The 20,736-nt window shown below is 35.5% G+C and overlaps 1 protein-coding gene across 1 annotated transcript; it reads right to left on the reverse strand.

Moving 5' to 3' along the window:
* Positions 1 to 3,338: 3,338 nt before the first annotated feature.
* On the reverse strand, positions 3,339 to 18,238 carry LOC110105409 (probable methyltransferase PMT2). The gene is made up of 7 exons (XM_020834904.2): positions 18,028 to 18,238; positions 16,346 to 16,988; positions 14,102 to 14,312; positions 13,609 to 13,900; positions 4,499 to 4,885; positions 4,116 to 4,193; positions 3,339 to 3,899 (listed from the first exon to the last, which is right to left on the reverse strand). The coding sequence occupies exons 2-7, from the start codon at positions 16,979 to 16,981 to the stop codon at positions 3,671 to 3,673; spliced, it is 1,833 nt and encodes a 610-aa protein (XP_020690563.1). The 5' UTR covers positions 16,982 to 16,988; positions 18,028 to 18,238; the 3' UTR covers positions 3,339 to 3,670.
* Between the last annotated feature and the right edge of the window lie 2,498 nt (positions 18,239 to 20,736).

The raw sequence follows: 20,736 nt of genomic DNA on the forward strand, positions 1-20,736 counted from the left end.
GATTGTGAAACCGCTTAAGAGAAAAGAAGGTGAACTCTTAAACATCAAGGTGTTATAATGGTTAAAATTTCATTAAGAATTTTTGTAGTTATACATGCTCACCCCAAAGAAATCCTGAGATTGGTGACCTCCTGGGAAGCTACACCAACATGACAGAACCATGAGGTTCTTAGACCAAAGCGGATAATATCTCAATAGTTAAGAGTTTTGGTTGTTAAAAAAGGTATCAAAGAAATACATCATTCGAAAGATGAAAATTAAGTGTCATACAAGATAAAGTGTGACGTCATAGGAGCAATCTCTTGAACCCTGTATGGGACAAATTAAGTGCTAAGTGACGAGAGTCATCACTTGAACTTGTAGGGGCCACCTCTAGAATTATATCTGTCTGGTGGATAATTCTGGGATAAGGATACTGACAAGAATGTTAGTTATTTAAATGAGGGAGATTGTAAAACCTCTTAAATAAAAACAAGCTAAAGTCTTGAATATTGAGGCGCCTTTTCATATAATGATTAAAATTTTATTAAAAAACTTCATAGTACTTAAGCGAGCTTTTCCGGGAGAAATTTTGAGATGGGTAACCTTTCGGGAAGTTACACTAACGGGACAAAATTGTGAGGCATTTAAGTTAAAGCGGACAATATGTCAATAGTTAAGAACTATTACTAGGATAACTATGAAAAGAAATCATTTCTCATACCTATTTTGTGTCAATTACTTTTTTATGTTTGACAACTATTGTAATAAAAATATCTAACTATCTTTAGAAAATTCCAGAATTATTTGGGAATCTATCAAGTTTCCATATTAATAACACCAAAAGCACTATTTTCTTCTCCTCTCATGTCCCTAATCCTGTAGTCTTTTCTAATATACTAAACCTGATATTTGCTAATGCCTCTAATATCACCTAGTTGGGCAGACGTATCTCTCCCAAAAAGCTTTACATGGATGACTTCCAACCTCATTTACATAATGACTCACTACTTCTTGCTGGGTGGAAAGCATTCTCTTTATTATTTATATATATATATAACATATAAGGGCTCAATGCGCTCTCTAAAAGGCCAAATTATTACGTCCGGTCACCGGATCTGGAAATAAGTCCGGATATCCACTAAAAATTTGACGCGTGGAATGTACAAGTGTCAGCGGAATTTTAAGTCAAGCACGCCAAAAGCGCAAGTAAAGCGCACCCAAAACGCACAGTCAAATCGCGGTTCACGTGGCAACTTTTTAGTGGATATCCGAAACTATTTTCTAGGTCCGGTGACCGGACGGAATAATTTGCCCTTCTAACAGACAGTCTTGATCCATCACTGTCAGATTTTTTTATTACACGGGAATCGCATACGGGCACAATAGGCCAAATAGAAACTTGTTTAACATATAGAAAATTCAGAAGAATCAAAGCTTCGGATCAAAGAAATTATGAAGCGAGCCAGTGGGATTGCTGCGTTCTTTTTAGTTTGGCTGACATCAAGTTGCGAACGAGTTTGTTTAAGCAGATTTACCCTTCAATTCGAGATCAATAATAATACTGCAAAACATATGGAATTTTGGAACTTAACTACGCCTTGCATGCCTGCCTGATATAACTGCATCTTCTATTAGAGTGTCAAAAAATCCAACGAGGGTGTAAAATAAAAAGGGATTTTTACATACATGCCACTTTATAACATGTATATTACATATTTAACACTCAAAACTTAAATATTACACTCCTACCACTCAAATGCAAACTTAACCTCAAAAATACCACTCCTTCTCACTCCGTCTCTTCTCCGCTTCATTTCACGCTACCCTGCCATAAAAAATCTGCTCCTTCGGCCTTTCCCACCGAACTAAATTGTGCCAAATTTGTAGAACAGAAAATAAATCCATGCATTAACACATTAAGCCATTAAGCCATAAGTTTTATGTTATTTTGTCAGCACACATTTGAGTTGTAAGAGCAGCTACCGTGAATAAAAAATGCAGAAAAATCATAGATGATGGACCACAGGGAATGCTTACAACTGTCCGCCTAATGACATGTAAATCGAGCCATAAAAACAGTGCTACCATGGTTTCCCTGCCGTGAATAAAGCCATAAAACCGGTGCTTTGTGCGGAAGTGAATAAAAATGCAGAAAAATCCAAATATCTCACCAGTTCTCCGTGAATCAAGCAAGTGCTTGTGCGGAGTGAAGGCCACAGGCGGAAGAGCAGCTCAGGTTTCTGTTTCGCTGAAACTTGTTCTCCCGCGAACGGGATAGCGTAAATGAAGCGGAGAAGAGACGGAGTGAGAGGGAGTGGTATTTTTGAGGTTAAGTTTACATTTGAGTGGTAGGAGTGTAATATTTAAGTTTTGAGTGTTAAATATGTAATATACATGTTATAAAGTGGCATGTATGTAAAAATCCCAAATAAAAATTAAGAAAAAATTCCAATCAATATGAATATATAATTTCAATAACCCTTATCCACTCACTAAGATTATTGAAACATCTAAAGATTTGTTTGGAATAATTTTCTCACTATTTTTTCAAATTATAATCTAAGTTTCAGTTGGCTTCTACTTTCTTTAAGTATATAAATATATACTTCTATGGATATGCCCCTCATAAGAAAGAATACATCTATCCCTTACCCAATAAAAACTCACCCTTGGTCAACTGCATGGTACTCTACAAAGCTTAGATTTAAAAAATATAAATTAATCATGCATTCAATATTACACGTCAGAAATTTGTATAACATTCAACCAATTAAAAAATATATACATGTAATCAATTCAAAAAAAAAAAATCCTCTAAATCATCTTACAAAATTAACCCAAAATATTCAATATGTTTTGTATAGTATATATCTTTCACCATATATTCTTCAAATCTGCAGCAGCCCCTAACGGCTCAATTTCATAGATTTGTTAATTTTGAATTGTTAGAAACTAGAAAAAATTTTTGAATGATAAATAATAATTCATAAAGTCTCTGCCTTAAATCCGTGACTTAAGATTTCATTCAGAACAATTTTTTTATTACTTTCTAAAATAAATTTATGTAGTAGAAAACTGCTTTTAAAAGTAATAAGAAAATTGTCCTAAACAAAATCTTAGAAAATGCAATCATCTCGTAATGAGTCAAAGATTCTTTTAGAGATCACAATATTTTGAAAATAATTTATAAAAATTTATCAACAAAATAAAATGACACCTTGATGAAAAAAAAAAAAACTTTCTTTCTTGATTAAAAAAATAAACAATAATAACACCATGTAAATAAGGTGGAAAGAAAATAAGACAGGCATCCAACGATTCCAAGCACTCTGCTTGCCATTTGAAAAAGAAAATAATTGAAAAAAAAAAACTTCAATATTTTTTTATTCTTTATCAGAACCTTTACTCAGACTATACAAAGTATCAATTTTTCTTCCATCAACAGAAATATTAAGAGAAAAAACAAGTGAGCACTCAAAACATCTACCAAACTACCCAAGTTAATATCAAAATCAAGCACAAATTATTTCATACACAATAAGATCATGAGATTATCAACTTACAACACGCAGCTTTCCAAATCTGCTTCAGCATTCTCTCATTCTGTGATGGCTAATGCACAAGTGAAGCCAAGTTATCTGGCAAACGAACCATGTCAGATCTCATTCATTCTTGGATGCTAATGCAACTACAGTGTGGAATTGTTTCCATTTGCCACCCAATAAGATTTAACAGCAATCAAAATCTTCTCAGGCACAAGAGGGCCATCTTCATCGTCAAGCATCCTCGTCTTCCACCGCATTGCAGTGGCCAATACTCGCACTCTGTTCACAGCATCGACGCCATCGCGGAAAATAATCGTGCCTTCAGGCCTTAGGATTCTGTCCATTTCTAGAAGTATGTCTTCCATCCCACAGCTGGCATTCAGCAAATGCAACATGAAACCAAGTAGATCAAGTTTTTCAAATAAAGTTTTAGACTTTGTTTGAGGCGGTTTTCTTGTTGCTTCTTAAAACAGCTTTAAATTTTTGTACTAAAAAACTGTTTTAAGAAGCAGTAAGAAAGCCGTCCCAAACGAGACTTTAGTATCTTTGCAGCAGATTTTGGTAGTGAGAAAGTTTCTTCCAGCTTACTTATTCTGATACAAGCTGAAGACTCCATTTGCATGAATCAAATCATATGATCTAGGGTATGTGGAGAAGGCTTCACACCTGGAGAAATATTAGAAAAAGGTTGTATTCTCAGTTTCATGAGAGAAAGCAACATACACAAAAAATGTCTTATTGAGTAGAAAATCTAGTACTTAAACCATATAACAAAACCATGTAATATATGAAAACAAAATTTAAATATCTCAGGAGGTCATGTTCATAATTGTAAAATCATAAAGATGGGAAGATGCACCAAGCCAGATGCACAAAAAATGAAGCTAAACTAGAAAACAAGAAGGCAAGAATCTACAGGCAGATAGGGAAAGAAATTTGAAATTTCGATTGAAGTAAATGATAGAGCATACCAGTCATGGTATATCCCAATGAGGCCTCGCTCATAAATTATGCCCAACGTATCTTTCTTAGAAATTGTTGGGACAACATTCATCACCCATGAATTGGAAGACTCGAGTGCAGCTGCAAAGCCTCCAAAACCTGCATTCATATCCATTATATTCCGATATCTCCCTGAGCCTATTAGTTTATTCATCTTCTTGTAAGCCTTCACATGTTTGATCCAAATTCTATTATCTTCTTCATAAGTCTCTTTGGAAACACCCACAGATCCACTAGCTACTCTGGGAGGAACAGCAAAGAGTCGACCAGGGAACTTTTTCAACTTCCCGCCAGCGACTTCATTTGAACTTTTGACAGCAGGGAATGGAGTAATACAAACTTGCATCTTTTGGTACCTATGAATTTTCAGTTTTCGAAAAAAAAAGATTTTTCGTGTGTCAGATCAGAAGCCAACTAAAATTTTTTACAAACCGAAATTATTTGAAAAGAAAAAAAAGGACAATCCATACACAAAAAGAATGATGAAGCAAACACATCTTTGTTAATCATAATTGGCAATATTAATTAGTGAAGTCCATGAGAGAAAATGGAAGGCATCTTTGAACTAACTGAGACGATGTAAGCACGAGAGGGAAGCTAGCAAAGAATAATCATAGCATGCCAAGGATGATTTAGAAGCACACTCCCTAACAACTAGTATCAAACCCTAAAAAGCCTAAAGAGGAACACTGTAAAAGTCTGATATTTTGAAAATAAATTAAAAAAAAAAAGTTAACAAAAAAACTGATTTTTTTTTTTGAACTAGAGCATTGCGGCACTGAGCTTGTTAACGTTGTGGTGCTAGGTCTGTGAGTATAGCGGCGCTAGAAATCACAGCCGCGACATTGAAGGCTCAATTTTATAGTAATTTTGAATTTTGCATGAAGCGTTGTGGTGCTAGGTTGGAGCACTGCGGTGTTAGCATACACTAACCTAAACGACCTCACGCCGAAGCACATGGCCACTACCTGACGTTGTCAGACGCTGCGCCTCCAACGGCCAGAGAAAGCTACGGTTAACAAACCACGTGACACTACCTTTCTCCTCTCTCTATATATGTAAACAGTAACAAGGGAAATAGTGAAATGAAAGGATCCGAAATTCATCTTCTTCCTTCAACTAACTTTTCTATTTCTTCTAGTTTTGATACAGAGTTTCTCATGCGGTGCTAGGCTACTAAAAGTATATATATATATCAAGGTTTTGAAAACCGGACCGGACAACGAACCGGAACAAGGAGAGGTTCACGGTTCGACCGGTTCAACCGGTCTAACCGGGGTCGAACCGGATGACGTAATAAATAATAAGTATTATTTAAATTTATTTTTAAAGCACTGATATATAAGTCATTTCTCTCCACTGGCCTCCCTAACCCTCCACCAGCATTGGCTTGTCGTGGAAGGAAGAAGAAAAAAGGGAAAGGTAAAAAGAGGAGAGAGAGAGAAATTCTGGATTTTTTGTAGTTGGTTCACTTTGCCATTTTTAAAAAAAATGCTCAGATTGTGGCAGGTTACTTTTATTCTATTCTTATTTACAAATATTTTAATTTCGACTGTTCAATTTCTTCCCAATTGATTTTATTCTATTTTCTCCGAATTTAGTGAATTTTCACAACATAACTTTTTATATGTTATAATACTGATTATTCTGAACATTTTGGCCGGTTGATTGTGTAACTTCACCAAGTAAAATGAAAGTTATTGTATTTTATAAGATTTACAAAGAATGAAAATTTTGGTATTTTAATATAAACATAGTGTTAATACAAGCATTGCGAATGAATATGAATATGTGATTGGGTAATATCTGGTCGTTATTACTTTTGCAATATAATAATAATAATAATATATGAAAACAATATAAGATTGGTGATTTGATGACGTCGACTGGAGACTGATTGAGTTGTACATGATGGTGGGTGGATGGGCTTTCCTTTAAATACTATAGTTTGCGTATTGGAAGTTATAAGGAGTTATTACTGTGCAGATGGGCAAATAGTGACAACTTTATTTATTGAGCCAACAATTATTGGTTATTGTCTTACTAACTAGTTGAAAAACAACAAGCAAGCTAGAACTCTTTATTTTGTGAGATTACTGGAATGCATGTTACTACGTTGACTTATTGTTACTGCATTGTTGCCACTGTACTCTTTTATTATTCTACTAATTATTGTTAATGTATTGTTTTGCTATTACTACCACTGGTTTTACGGATATTAATAATGTTATTAATACTACCATTGATTCATTGTTACTATTACTGTTATTGATACATATTACTGAGCGTGTGATATAAGATACTAATTTAATACTGATATAGAATAGTTAAATATCATATTTATACTTTTATACGATTTTATTGCATTGATATAATTCCAATAGTCTTTATAAATATTTTAGTTTTACTGATTTATATGATTTTCTTGTTAATTTGATAGTACTACGATGATTGTTTTATCGATTCAACATTCATATTGGTTTATTGGTACACTAGTTTACATATTTCATTGTTTTCATAATGTAATGTTTTATTGGCCTCGGTATTGTACTGCTCCATTGCTTTATAGATTTTACTGGTACTGCATATGATTTATTATTTATGTATAGATTCGTGATCATATTACTTTGTTACCGTGTTTTGAATTCAATTGTAGGATTTTGTGACTTACAAGATTTTTTAGTTCATTATGTGTGATTTAAATGAATTCGGATCAAGGGGAAGGATCAGGAGTGTGAGACTGATCAATTACAAGATGTCCCAAGTTTTGATGTTGTTTGTTTCTTTTTACTTGTAGATATTCTTTTGTACTCATGAGTGAAAAGAGGGATTTTGTATTTGTATGACTCTTAGGTATTGTATATAATTTTTGAAGCATGAATATAAATGTACATTGATATTTTGATCAATAGATTCATTTTCACTGATATTTATATAGTGGATAAAAGAAATTAGATGGCTTTAGTTATTGTTATTATTAAAAAATAAAAGAAATAAATTTTCCTCCAATCACTCACCCCACTTAAAGCAACCATTAAATTTGAATCAATCCCAATTGATTCTTGTCTTCAATTGCATGCCACCTAGACAAGAAATTAATTCCAAAATTTTATTAATTGCTGGAATTAAATTCAGAATTCCCTAATTGTTGTGAATGCCTTATTCTGCCCTCCAAATCCCAAATTAAATCTCACCTTCCTCTTACCCTTGATGGCCGATCACACCTCCACCCCCTCCCCCTCCCTTGACCATTATTCTTCCTAACTTGTTCTTCCCTCAAGACGGAGAACAAAAATCCCCTCCCAGGGCTGGCTACACCTCCACCCGCCCCTCCCCTCTACACCAAGTCCTCCACTTAATGATCCCACTAGGCAAGGAATATCAAGCCCGTATTTTTCCCTCCTACCCTTACATCCTTTCCAAATCCATAATCCATTGTTGACTATAAGGCTTGAATGATACAAGAGGCAACACCAAACAATCAATGGTCGGGTTCTAGCAAATGTTAGAACAAGAACAAGAAATATGAGGATGATAAACCTTACTTCTTACTTTATATCTTTGATTCCTCCTCAATCATGGCATCGCATGATCATGAAGGCTTATCTGCATAGCCCATATTAGGAGTGTGAGTGAGTGGATCTTTATAGTGACTATTCTAATTGTTAAATTATGGATTCTCTTTGAAAGCCTCACATTAACATTGTATGATTTAATTTGATTATTTTGTGATCCTAATGTTATCATGTGATTGATTGCCTAAGCTTAATCACTATCTTGTTGGCCTTAATCTTCAGTTTCAACACGTGGGAAGTTAATGAATTTGTAAAGTTCTATTCATAAGTGTGTAATTTCAAATTCACCAACATCACATATGTACGTCATCCTACATCAATCCACCTGAACTTTGCCGAACCCAACAACAACAGGTTCACCAATCGTCGCATTCCCTGCTGAGCAAACAGTGGTCATAGATGCCACCCCAAGTATCTAAGGATGAAAATCCTATGACACGCTGCTTTAGATTTTGTCATTTAAATATCATATAGATTGTTAAATTATTTTTGAAAAAATAAAATTTGATTTGTATAAAAAAGCATATGCTAGATTTTTAAATTCTACAAGCCCCAAATTACGGCAAAAAATTACTGCTTGCTTATGTAAATGGCATTTTCATTGAAAATTCATTGATTCTTGTACTAGCGATGATATTGAGTTGAAATCAATTGAATGCTAAGTCCTTATATAATCTGTATTGTGCTCTTTACCAAAAGATCAATCACTTGATCTTAGTTTTGAAACCGAAAAGGAAATGTTGAATATTCTAACCTCTTTAAATGGAATTGTAGGAAAACCAAATGAAGTTATAAGGAAGAGTGTCAACAAGTAATAAATCACAAAGACATCTCATTAATTTCAAAACCAGTAAGGAAATTTTAGATGCTCGCATCTCTTTATATAGAGTTTGTAGGTAAAGCAAGAAGGCTAAATTATGGAGTTATAAGGAAGAATGTCAACAGGTAAAATAATGAATCATACAGATATATCTGATATCTCTAATAAAATTGAGAACAATATAAGGAAAAAAAAAAAAGATTACAATGGGTATCGAAGCAACTATAGCCCCTGAAGCCAAAGTTAAGGACTAAGAACAATAAGCACTCTCCTCCACTTCTATACACTCTGACTCCAACGACAACAATGAGGCAATTGACATATCTTCCAACAAGTTGCCTAGCACTTTTGACTAAATTACTATAATTTTTGAAATGTTGAAAAAAATATATGAGAAAGGACTCAAAAGTTTTGAAGAAAAAATGAATCACTCGAACACGACCTTAACTTGAATAATAAACTAGATTCATGTTCATTGCTTGCATTGCCAGAGTCAAAATGTTAGGAATGAACTTAATGATTTATCTTCTCATAATTTATCCTTGCATGATAAAATTAATTGTTTAGGTACTTTGTGTGCTTATTGTGAGGGTTTTAATTGGGAATAATTTAACAAGAAAATCTAAAATATAATCGCACACCCAATTCATCCCTCTGTGTGCATATTTAAGCTCATGATTCTTTACAATGATGTTATTTAATACCGAATTTGGGTATTGTACCTCATAATAAATTTAACTTCTAGGAGCTTATCAACTTCCTCAATAAATTTGACGATCTTTCCAACCACACTTTGCCCATTTGACTTCAGGGCTTACACCTGAGTTTAACATTTAAAAAATAACATGATATTCTAGGGACTATCATAGGCATCTCGGATGGACTCCATGCAAAAACATCAATATTACTTTGCAACAAACTGACTAGTTTGGTTAAGTAATGCCTTATTAGAAATGAACAGTTCTTAAAGGTATGTGACGGACCTTCCTCATGCATCAGTAACTCTCTTATTCCTTAGATAGGTTACAAGCCCTTGCAATCATCAATTGTTTGCAACAAATTAAGCGTTTACGACCAAATAGCATTAAGGCAGCAAGCTAGACCAAGTTTCCATTAGGTTGTAACAATCCCGAGAGAAGAGAACTTCATGGCCAAATTGTCAACTGAGACTGCTCAAAAAGAGTAAAGTACGAGCCTACCAAAAATAGTTTTATATGAAAATGGTTCCTAAAGGATTATATAGTCAATTTGCCTAGTCATGTGGCGTTTGTTGTACCCTCAAAAGATCACAAGGGTGATGAGCCCATCTAGATTTCTCATCTCTCCTTAAAAAAGCCAAGGAGCAAACAACTATATGGGCTTGAGGTTCTTCGTGCTGATGTCAAACCACCCGATTGCATTGAGGAAAAGAATTCAGCCAGTAGACCTTGAACTAGTTTAAAAGGCCCTAACCAGCATCATACCAACATTATTGTTGTTGGTAGGGAGATCTTTTACAAAGACAATCAAGGGTGAGTGAGAGCATATCAGGTTTATCTCATTTATTAGAATCCTTAGCATGTTTTGACCATTGAGATGCCTCGACTCTTGCTCCAATGAGAAAAGGCATCAATGATTTTGACCTGTTAAATAGCTATTGATAAATGGTTGGTCAATTGCAGGACCCCTTAGACACTTTTGATGTGCGTGCACTAAGAACTCCTTCAAGTGTCATTCTTCTAAAAGACGCTCCAATAGTGACTTGAGGTGAGGCCAGCCCTCTATATTATGCATGTAGTTTAATGATAATGAGAAAACTTGCTTAGGATCCACTTATTCGAGGGGCCGTGAGACTTAATCAAATGCATGAATGGTCTACACGACAACTGAGAAGATCAACAATATGGGAAGTGACTCAATTAAGCTGGTTTGATTGAAGTGAATAAATAGATGTGAAGGTTGTCAAGGAAGGCATACCTCCTCAAGAATCGATCAACAGGTGTCGATGGAGGTCATCAAAATGTTCATTAAGGCACTCCTACTGTTATTCTACTTTGAAGTCAAGCCTTGGCTGAAGAGGAGGATTAGAGCACCTAGTGAACTAATCGGCGTTGATATATTTATTTGTCTTTTCTAGAAGCTCAAGCATTATCTTTGGGACTACAAACTTGAACAACACATCCATAAGTCCTTGAATCAACAAGGTAGACTTCATTTATATGGCCGAGCAAGCTGATTGAAAGAATCAAGAATACTAGCTGAGAGAGCTGATTGATATGATTGAGTATATTTGTCAAGCTTTTAGATACAAATCGAAAATTAAGTATATTCATGAACCAAATACATGTATTCATGAGATGAATGTGTGAGTAAGACAGGTGGAATAAGATTATTCTTTGTTGAGTAGTTGCATAATTAATAGCCTTGATGTGTATATCCATGCCTACCCTAAAAAATTTTCTTATGCTGCTGAGTATAAAATAGAATATGCAAAAAGGGTTCAAGAAGCAAAAGTCTGAGCTCTGTTGTGACAAGAAATCTAGATGTAACGCATTTGCCAAACTATAAAAGAGAGTTATATAAAACTTTTGACTGAACTTAACCTCGAAGGTAAAAGCTAGCATGATTGAATTTCTTAAGTCATGCATGGGAGGAATGGTAGGAGGCAATGTAAACCTCTTAAAAGCCTTATTATGGCTTTCCTAATAGAGCTTCTCCCTATTTCCCTTCAAACCTCCCAATTGGATCTTTCTTTTCACTACCATTGATCCTTCTCTTTCCCACTATATATAGAGATCATGTTAACCATCTCTTAAAGAGAGAGATTGCTACAGTATGAAATGATTGTGTTGTTCGTATAACCTATTGAGTGGTAAGGTAAAGGACAAAGCACGGTTTCAAGACTTTTACACAAAATTTTGAGTGCAACAATCGATGCGATAAATTTAGGGAAGAGACTGACAAATTCAACCACTTTGAGAAGAGATGAATCATAACAGAGAAAGAGGAAACAAGGGAATAGTTTTGAGGTCCCCCAAAAGAAATTTCCTTCGTGTGTGGGAGGTGGGGGAGATTATTTTAGTTTCCTCACAAAGATATAACAATATCATTCATGAAGAGGAGAATCTGAGTAAAAATACATGGTCCGAGTAGGAATCGGGTTAAGATCCTCCTTTGTGATTCATTCCATGGCATTTAATATTTATAAGCTCCTTCCTTGAAGAACCCTCTACATGGACCTTTATTTAGCTTGTGTAGTATATAATAATCTCTTATATAATCTCTCTTTTCAGCACAAATATGAGTTGACAGATCTTCTGGATGCACCATCACCTCAGAGATCATCTCCAAAACATATCCACTTAAGCATCTATGGTGTCTTGTCTTCTTCCACACGTCAGAAGAAGCTAGGGATCATCTTAAGGGAGAGCCATGCATCTACCAACACCTATTTTGTATAGCTTTTGGTACTCTAGTTTTCAATCTTCATTTGAGTCGGATCAAGCATTTTGAGATGCATGAGGTGGTTAGTAGGGCTTAGAGGATGATCGATCGCTACTACAGGCCGTTTGTGTGGATATCTATTCGAGAGCATTTTTTTTAGGGAACCTAATGAGATTTGCTCAAAAGCAACATCGAGAGTTCCCTCGATGGTATTCCTTAGGTATCCACTCAGTCCTCAGGCATACATTTGAATTACTTCCTATTAAGCAATAGAGTGGTCAAGCTTCCCAAGTACACCAAACTGAGCGGATTCTTTTCACCCGTTATATCTAACTATGCCTCATTCTGCTCCATTCTTACCTCTCATACTTAACCAAATTTGATTTCTTTGACCACAAGGAGTCTCCCAAGATACTCGCTCTATCGCGTGTGTGACATTGCTATAAGGATGAGGCAAATTGTTATTCTCGAAGAGAAAAAGTAGAGTAAAACATTTTGGAACAATGAAGTATCATCTCAATAAACTGAAAGTAAATTAATACTAAAAATTTTGTATCAATTCCATGAACGTTAAGGGAATGGAATCAAATCTTGTTTCCTCTTTTGCGGACACACTCTTATTTTAGTTAAATCGCATAAATCTTGAAATTACTTCTACAAGGTGTATCCACATAAAAAATAATCGTTTGTCGTCACACCTTATATTTAGTGAAAGTATGTGTATGAGCTCGAAGCTGGGTACAAAATTGAAGGTAAAAAGTAACAAAAACCACATCCTAAGCTAAACTATAAAAGCATAGTTGAGCATCAGCGTGAAAACCCAAATCTCCTGCACGTTGAGGCTTATTAAATACTTGCAACTACCAACTAGTTATGAAATGAAACATAGAGATTAAAAACTGAACAATGAGAAAAATAATGAAAAATAAATAAATAAAACAGCAGAACCTAACATTCAGTTCTATTTTCTTAATTGGGGTAGTGAAAACCTTAGCTGCAAGTGGCTATAAGTTACCAAGGTTGGCAGACTGGATTAATGGCCTATGCTTAGGAAAAAACTCTAAACATAATATTTGCTATTTTTTATTAGTTAAGTAGCACATATCAATCCACACATCCAATCCAAATGATCAGGGTGTCAATACGTTGCTGGTAAAATTAAATTTATCTTTGACAGTTGATATCCAAACTCCAACAGCCTCGCTGCAATACCTTGACTATTGAAAATAATAACAAAAGTTTGGAGAATATAGAATTATACCACAAGCCATCAACACCTTCATCTTTGCACATCCCAACAGAAGAGTCATTTTTCCTTTTACATGAGTAGTCATTTATACTCTTCTTCCAGATGGCAACATCTCCTTTCTCGTACTGTTTCTCCCAGCAAAGCAGGTCAGCAAGTTCCTCTATTCGTCTTTGTTCCTTTTGCAGCTCATCCTCTGAACGCTTCCATGTCTTATTGTATGTCTTCCAATTAATTGGAGGCCCAGACAATATCCAGTACCCGCCAGGCCTGAGAACTCGATCTACTTCCATCATGTACATGCCATCTGCATTAAGAAGTAAAGATCAGGAATGAAAACAACAAAAATCTACAAATGAAGAAGAAAGAATCGGAAAAAAAAAAGAAAGTTAAAAACGCCAAATGAATTAGCAGATTTCATAACCACTGCAGTAACTTGCTATGCAGTTGATGATCTATTTCAATATAGGGTTTTGTTTTTCTCTTGTTGATGTCACTTTTCACTCACCGTTAGAAGTCCATTGTATTAAACACCGAGCAGAATGAACCATATCAAAGGCTCTGGACGGATATGGAAGTTTGATGGTTCCAAGTACTCCTATAACAGCAGGAACACCTCGTTCTAAGGCAAACTGTACTTGAGCTTCATGTGAGTCCCTTGGTGCAAAGGACATCGTTAGTACATTCTGTTTAAACAGATAGGCTCCCCAGCTGGCGACCTACAGAAACGAAGAGAAAATGAACCATTGCACTATTCAGTTCTTGGCAGAAGCATCATATTTTCATTGATATTTTCCGGATTCTTGAGAAAAGTAACATGTGAGCAAACAAGAAATATGAATATATCCTATTGCTGACATGATAGCCCTAAATTACATATACCTCTCAAATTTTTCCATTATAATAACATTATTCTTTCTACCTGTCATCCTATTTTAAAAACCAGATGATGCAAAGCGCACAAACCCTACCCATCAGCATCATCATTGTCATGCAAACACCTCTAAAGTGGGTTGACTGCATCTCAATTCTTACTTGTTTACTTTATTGTTGCATGTTTGCCTCTTCTTTCCCATTTCCTATACTTTTTACTTTATGCTTGCGGACTTCCTGCACTTGTTTATTTCTCTAGGCATTGTTCAGTTGATATGTATGCAACCCCACTCCCTAGCACTTCTTTCCCTCTCTTGAGTTTCCTCCTCTTTCCCAATACCTATGAACACCTCCCTCTCTACCCCCTCTCATTATAGTCCTCCTCTTTCCTGTACTTTTTACTTTATGCTTGCGGACTTCCTGCACTTGTTTATTTCTCTAGACATTGTTCAGTTGATATGTATGCAACCCCACTCCCTAGCACTTCTTTCCCTCTCTTGAGTTTCCTCCTCTTTCCCAATACCTATGAACACCTCCCTCTCTACCCCCTCTCATTATAGTCCTCCTCTTTCCTGTACTTTTTACTTTATGCTTGCGGACTTCCTGCACTTGTTTATTTCTCTAGGCATTGTTCAGTTGATATGTATGCAACCCCACTCCCTAGCACTTCTTTCCCTCTCTTGAGTTTCCTCCTCTTTCCCAATACCTATGAACACCTCCCTCTCTACCCCCTCTCATTATAGTCATAATCCCCCCCCCCCCAAACTTCCACTCAACCCTAACTTTCACAGGACATGAGCTTCCCTTATTCCCTTTCTTAGAGTAGCATAAGCCTTTACACCTCTTCAAAACCTCACTCAACCAGTCGTTCCCCTTCATCCCCATTGACAAGAAGTTTTCAACATTTTTCCACTGCAAGTCCACTTAGAGTCTTAGATATAGCCAAGCCTGAACATCTTCGCCTTCCATTATTAGTTTCTTTTACATTATGCATACCAAAACTTACCCCCAATATCCTCATCATCATCATTAGCACCATATCGACTATTGTGAACCATCATTTTTATTTGTTCCTTCCTAGAGTTATCAGAGGTGTTAAATGCATTACTTACAAAGCATTTTAAAACAACTTCTATCAATGTTACATGAGATCAGCCCCATTAATTTCACAATTAGTTGACACTAGCAAATCTAATCGTAGTTTTAATCATGCTCAACCCTTAAGCTTTACAATAAGTTGTGCCCAATCACCTATGGCTGACATCATAGCTAAATCTTGCATACTTTTTAATTTTTATCACAATCAAATTAAGCAATGGCACATCACTTACAAGAAAAATCTAATCTTAATAAGTCCTCTTAGGACAAAAATGCTACCACTTATCCTAAGCAAAATCTTAATCTTAGCCATAATCAATTAAGCAGTGTAGCACGCACCTACATTTCAAATGAGACTTGACCCCATTATTGAGCCTCATATATGACAGGGATGCTGGCTTATGTGAGCTAGTTCAAGGTCAAAATTTTACCCATATAATTGAATGACTCATGTCCACCATCTTTATCCAACACATGTGACACAATCCCACTAGGCCCACCTTCCATCAATTCAAAGATATAATTTACCTGTGTAAATACTCACATAACAGGCAGAACCAACAAATCTTTGCCTACTTATAACAAAAGGATTACTTAATGGCTCGTCGCTTATGCGGAATGCCTGAGCTATAGCCAAGTACAAAAAAGTACTCCAAATAAAATGTCATAATTTGCATAACATGGAAGCAAATTCAATTTATAGTAGAATAAAATTAACAAATAAAACTCAACATACAAAATCAAAATTAACAGATAACCAAGTTTCAGCATTCAAACATACCCCACAGCCAGTATCGAGTGCAGTTCTAATCGTGCCATCTGCAATCGGGATGACAGATGCAAGTTCATCAATATATGCATCAGCTCCTTGAGGAAACATCGCTCCTACTCCTGGAAATTTTAACAAATTTCCCTCAAGCTGAACCCAGTTCTGAACAGCCTTCTCAACAATTAGACTCTTATATGGAACATTTACATAAGGCACATAGTCGCGACTCTTTGGCCATGGGAATGGTGTCATATAACCTTTTGGGGCTGGAATAAGGCATCGTAATTTCTCTTTATTGGGAGGGCAATGTCTTTCTCTATAAGCCATATTCTCCCTAGGAAAAGTCATTGCTCGATTTTGATCCTGACATGGTGTGTAATCTGTTAGTGTAGCATCGCATGGCTCAAAGTTCTTAGCTTTATAGGTGTAGATGTTGACATCATTGCTATGATGAGTTTCAAAAATCAAGTTTGGCATGACACCGCACTCTGTTTCTCGGGTAATCTGCAGTGCAATGCTATCTCCCCTCCCAACGCCACTTTTTTGCCATGCACCTAAAACATAGAAGAAACAGCAGAGACCAACTACTATAATTGTCATCATGACCCTCCTGGTCCTAACATCATATGAATTCATTTTTGATCCCATAATACACCTGTAAAAATCACAATCATGTTTTAGGTTCTAAGAATAATAGCACTGATGTGATGATGCTTGAATATCATTATAGATTCTAATTTCAACCAAATATGACCGTGACCCCCACTGTTTCTCAGAAAAGCAGTACAACTGTGTGACAAACACTAAAGAATTCTAAAAGCAAGAACTGAAAAAAAAATTAACTTTTATATGAAGCAAAAGGATAATGCGAATACTTAAATAAAAAAGGCCAGTCCAGATGCTATGGACAACTTCAAACCATCTAGAGATTAGAAAATATCCATACATTGAGATTCACTCTAGCAAGGCTAACCAGACCATGGCGGCCATATAACCATCAAGTAAACCTCTTGAAAAAGATAGATTTCAAGATAGAGCATATTGTCAGCTCCATGTCAAAGTAATCCAATTTCAGAAACTCCTGGAGGTGCGTTTGGTTTCTTCGTTTAGGGATATTTAAGCAAGAATTTGCTTAAATATTGCCAAATAGATTTTTGTGACTTTAAATTCTATTGTTTGGATAAATTCAGTTTCAGCCCGTTAAAGATTAAATCTAGAATATGTTAAATTCCACTATTAACATTTAAAATATTTAAGAACTCCTCGCCCTCATAAATCTTAAATCTCAAAACAAGTAGTTAAATAATTCATCAAAATGTAACAAGATTCAACAGTTTTTAGTTTTTAATCCCCTCACGATTTACTAACCGGCACAAACCTCAACGATCTTAAAATCGTGAGTTCAACTCTCAAAACACAAAAAAAGAACTCCAGACAAATCAAATCCTGTCCAAATCCAAATAAAAGAGAAACGACGCCAGCAACTCCAAACAGTATGCACGGAGACCCTACCTACAAACCCTAAACCATAGCAACATTAAAAACCCAACATTCCAAGACACTAACAGCAAAAAGGGCAACCAAAACACGACCTTCAGCGCGCAATGGAAAGTAATCCAACATCTTTACGTTAGACAGAACACCAAAACTAGCAGATGCATAGCAAGTTTAGAAAAAAGAAGGGAGAAGCGTACCAAAGGAAATCTTCTAGGGTTTCGAGGTCCTGAGCGTCAGCGTGGAGTTGAACCCGGCATGCTTTCCAGCAGTGGACTTCCTTATTTAAATTTAAGAAAATTTACACACGAAATTTAAAACTAGAGCAAGAAAACTTCAAGAGAAGAGTGGAATGGGCAAAGAGTAAAGACCAGGTCAGAAGTGACGCGGGAAGAAGGTGAAAGCGCGAGGGAACCGCGCGGATTTGTTCAAGTGGCACTCCGCCAAATGACAGAAATACCCTCACTATTAGTGAGATTGGCTTTATTTGACGGTTCAAAATTTCAAATGGTGTGATCCGTTGATTAAACATTAAAGAATGGCGAGTGCCGTTAAAATAGCGGCTGACGCACCCACCTTACGCAGCCGGCCATTAATTTATGATTAAGAAATATTAAATTTTATTATTTTTTATAATATATATGTAATAAAATAAATTTTATATAGTATTTAATATGCATGTATTTATATATCTACATCCTACAATTTTTATTCATTTATCTAATATTTAAAACTTCTCAATACAATAAAATACTACCCTATTAACTTCATATTTACTTTTTTCACCCCACAATAGCTTATCACGATTTTTTCTTCTCTTAATCTTAGTTGAATCATATATATATTCTCATATTCTCTCGACGCTTTCCTTTGCAATCTTCACTGAACCCTACATGTAATCAAGCACAACAACCTCTCTAATCTTTTCCTATTGTGCAATTTTCACCAAACCCTACATATAATTGAGGATAGTAGCTTCCTCCATCCCTCCTCTACACTCTCTTCGTTGATGACCTATTTTCAAGCATTGTGAAGGCTTTCTCTTGACAACCCTAGCTCTTGGTCGGCACCCATTTATCTCCAACTACCCTCACTCAAATTTCTCCTTTTTTCCTAGATGACATAGTTCGAGCATAACAAAAAACTTCTTCCAATTGTTCATCTATCTCTTACGAACCTCTCTCTCACTTGTGGCAATTTATTCTTTAGCTAATTTGATTGTTTGAAGTTACAGATTAGCAATGAAGGCAAAATGAGGCTGATTTTAAAACACATGTGAATAAAGTATTTCATTTTTGATAGGCAGATATGATGACACCGTTTTAAATGATTTCAATAAAGTATTTAGTAACAAAAGGCAAGCTTCAAGATTGTCAAAGTTATTGTTATTTGTCGCTTTAAGTGCGTGTTATTTACTTATAACAAATGAACTAATAGTGGCGGAAAATTTTTTAGATGATCACGTCATCGATCATAAGACGATTGTGCGTAAATTGTTGGATGAACCTGAACACATGATATATGCAATATATGATGCCCAATTTTAAGATGATTATGATTAATTAAGCTAATAAAATATTTTTTTTTTAGTTTGATTTAATTTACAATTATTAGTTTTAGAATGTTTAATGAGGCTTCTAGGTGGCTAAGGGTTGGGTTGGAGAAGTGAAAATGTAAGTTGAGAAATTTCCTCTGCGTGTCCCGTGAGGCCAAATTAGCAGCACATCATCATTAAGCTCACGGGAAAATGAAGAAAAAATATGTTTTAGGGGTGCATTACAGCTCTAGGGAGCGTAGACGTAGCACAAAGCCTTATCTAGAAAGAATTTGGAAGAATATGGAAGATTCTCTGGGAGTGTTGTGGTGCTGGGAAGATGAGCGTCACGACGCTAGGTTAAGTTAGTGATTTCTAAATAATAAAATAACTACAACCGCAAAATTTTATTTTCACCTACCTAGCCAAGAAGAGAGGAGGATAAGGGGAAGAGAAGAGAGACAAGAGAAAGAAAGAGAGATTTTGGTGGCCAAAGCTCAAGCTTTGTTAGTCAAACCATTTAGGGAAATTGTAAAAGCACAAGTTAGATTTTTGAATCCGTGTCTCTGATTTCAATTTTCATTGTTTTATAAAAAAATTATGGATTAAAATGTATTTTTATTTATTTTCATGAAGTATTAACCGTTTAACCGGCAATTTCTGGACCGCCGCTTTTTTCCTGCGGCTATATTTAACATAACATCCGGTTAGACCGCCGATAAAAACTGGCAGTCACACCGCCGGTTAAACCGTCGTTAATACCGGCGGCTGGAGAACCGCTGGTCCAGACCGCCGGTAATTGATGAATTTCCTGTAGTGGAACATTTTAACTATAAGAAATCAAACTTTTATTTATTGATTTTTTGGTACAAAATTTTGAGTATATGATCTCATTGTGATTTTTCAGAAAAACATAATAATTTTATAAACATCTTAAAATGTTCATGTGAATATTCCTTTCAAGTTGGGAATTGATCAGATAAAATTTAGTGGCTATTATGTTTTACAAGTAACGTGGTTTTTATTTACAAGTTATACTAGCATTGCATTGAAAATTATAGTTCAGTTAATATTGCAATTATATGTATATTGCTCATAACATGACATTAGAGATATTCTTATGTGTAAAAAAGTGAAATCTCAGATATACGACGAAGGTTTTATATATATATATGATGGCTACAGCGTGCGTATGAGGGTTACAGGATAAAAGCCAACTACAACATAACTAGGAGAAGGATAGTGCAAGTTTGTTGCAATGCAAATATGGGAGAGGCTACAGCGTGCGTATGAGGGTTACAGGATAAGGGTCATCTGGAGAAGTTGATATGCTTATTTGAAGATGGAAGAGGCTACAGTATGCACGCGAGGAATG

The sequence above is a fragment of the Dendrobium catenatum genome, unplaced genomic scaffold, assembly GCF_001605985.2.
Source record: "Dendrobium catenatum unplaced genomic scaffold, ASM160598v2 fragScaff_scaffold_1122, whole genome shotgun sequence".
Taxonomy (NCBI): domain Eukaryota; kingdom Viridiplantae; phylum Streptophyta; class Magnoliopsida; order Asparagales; family Orchidaceae; genus Dendrobium; species Dendrobium catenatum.

What these genes read in the sequence shown, in the direction of transcription:
- LOC110105409 (XM_020834904.2), bottom strand. Translation starts at nt 16,981, where the DNA reads ATGGGATCAAAAATGAATTCATATGATGTTAGGACCAGGAGGGTCATG. An exon ending in ATTGGGATATACCATGACTG is followed by an intron (nt 4,194 to 4,498) that starts GTATGCTCTATC and finishes ATATTTCTCCAG; the next exon opens with GTGTGAAGCCTTCTCCACAT. An exon ending in TTCAGCTTGTATCAGAATAA is followed by an intron (nt 3,900 to 4,115) that starts GTAAGCTGGAAG and finishes GCTGAATGCCAG; the next exon opens with CTGTGGGATGGAAGACATAC.